Genomic DNA, 2,246 nt, shown 5'->3' on the forward strand with positions numbered 1-2,246 from the left:
GCAAAAAACCCCCAAAAAGCCACCAAACTGCAGAAGTAAGACACACTTACCTGACCACAAGTAAAACATCCCTCTGTAGTGTTACCTTTTCATAAGAATCTTGCCCAGAATTATTTTCTGATTACTGGCCTTTTTAAATAACCAGCGGCAGCCAACTGCCAGGTGTCTGCTGCTTGATGCATCTCCATTCTACCCAACTTAAGAATTTCTAAAATGCTTTCCCTTTGTCTTATTACTGAGGTGATGGCACAATCTTGTACATAGTTTAATTAAAAAATTTCTTTCAGGATGAATTAACATATTTTTAACATGAATGTATAAAGCTGACCTTATGATCAATAATCATTGAGGAAGGAACGTAATAAGCTTCAAAATGATAAATAAAAGTATTTTAAAAACATTGGGACTGATTCTATATTGATTTACATCTTTTTTAGACCTGTATAAACCCATTCACCTCAGTGGAATGTACTCTGGTGTAAGGGGGAAAAAGTCAGACCAATTATTTCTTCATTTATTGACCCGACTTTCAGATCTACAAGGTTCTGAGCCTTCTCAGGACAAAATTTTGTTCTCAAATGCATGCTTTCAATTCCCACTTATTTCAATGGGACATATGCATGCCAAGTCTAGACAAGAACTTGATTCTTAAAATTACTTTCAATAGTGCATAAAACAATAGAAGGAATGCAGCTCTCTGCTCTGATTTAGATGACATTATTGCCATTACTGTTGGGCACACTTTTTCAGATAAATATTTGCTGAGAAATACTGTACAGTTTTGGGGTGATAAAAATCAGCTGTGAATTGGGGTCAAACTTGGCAACTAGTATTGCCTGGGAAAAGAAAAGAAAAAAAATGGAAATGTCAAATCATTTTGTTTCAGCATTTTCAAAACAAAATGTTTTGATTTTTCATTTTCAAATGACATTAAGCTAACAGTGAACTCAGCTAATTTTAATAACAACATCTGGAAACTAAATGTTTCATTCAACCCAAACTCATTGCAGGGAGTTTCAGCGAGAAAACCCCAACAATTTGAGGAAGTGGAAGAGGGGAGACTGAACTGAAAAATGAATTATTTATACGCCTTTAATTCTCAGTGTTTTTGCATAAAAATACTGAACTCCAGTTCCAACAGGTTAGTTTGTTTTCTTAAATGTAAGTCTATGTATGTCTTTAAAAACGCTATTAATAATTTTGGATGGTATTACTTAAACCATTACTATGGTTTGCATTCACAATCATAGTATTTTCATTCTCGTAACCGAAAACCAGAATCAGAAAAGCTAACTTAAGGGAACTGTACCTTGTAATAGTTGCCAGAAACAGCATCATGTATTGGCAAAATTCCATCTGGGCCTTTGCTATTAACATCAGCACCAGCTTTTAGTAACTCTAAAATCACCTCAGTAAATCCTCTCTTGGAAGCTTCATGAATTGCTGTCCAACCTAATAAAGCCAAGGTGAGAGTAGGATCATGCTTCTGATGTCTATATATCAACACAGGCCACTAAATAATAATTATACACTTGTCCCTGTTCAGTCTGGTAACTGTCAGACTACTTTGCTTTTGATAAATCTGAAAGAACTGCCTTGAAATGCTAAGCCAAATTCTTCCCTGTTGTCATTAAATTATCTATGGAAAAAATAGTCTAATACGGGCCAAATAAAGGTTCTATTGGGTTATTTTATTTTCAGAAGTTATAATAGCACAGGACTAGTAGATTAGAAATATATCAGAAAACGAAAACAATACCAGTAATATATCCCATTTTAAACCTGCCATGGGTCCAGGATTAATTTCTATCCATCCTAGGGCTCATGTCTCTGTAATTTAACAAAAAATTCTGTATTCAAGAAGAAAAGAAAGAAATATTTACTTTGTCATTTCACTTTTCTAAAATGAAGGATGTCTGAAGTGACAAAAGCTTTAACCCTGCATTTAGACATATCATGGATAACTAATGTTTTAGTTACAAGCCACGTGGGCAAAGTGAAGGTGAAGCAGTCGAAAATATATGATAAATGTCATGCCTTGCCTGGCTCCATGTTATCATGAACTTCAGCAATTTACTATATCATTCTCACCACAGCATATGATGGGAGTGTGAGTGTGTGTGCAAGTGTACTCCAAATATACATTAATAGATATGAGTATAGGTACATAGATTCATAGATTCATAGATGTTAGGGTCGGAAGGGACCTCAATAGATCATCGAGTCTGACCCCCTGCATAGGCAGG

At 35.0% G+C, this 2,246-nt stretch overlaps 1 protein-coding gene across 1 annotated transcript in view; it reads right to left on the reverse strand.

Moving 5' to 3' along the window:
- Positions 1–2,246, reverse strand: part of ANKRD31 (ankyrin repeat domain 31) — a 161,125-nt gene that overhangs the window by 51,803 nt on the left and 107,076 nt on the right. Inside the window, 1 exon segment of the mRNA XM_014525152.1 lies at positions 1,310–1,452. Within this exon segment, the coding sequence (XP_014380638.1) occupies positions 1,310–1,452 (143 nt within the window).

Source organism: Alligator sinensis, unplaced genomic scaffold (assembly GCF_000455745.1).
Source record: "Alligator sinensis unplaced genomic scaffold, ASM45574v1 scaffold290_1, whole genome shotgun sequence".
Taxonomy (NCBI): Eukaryota; Metazoa; Chordata; order Crocodylia; family Alligatoridae; genus Alligator; species Alligator sinensis.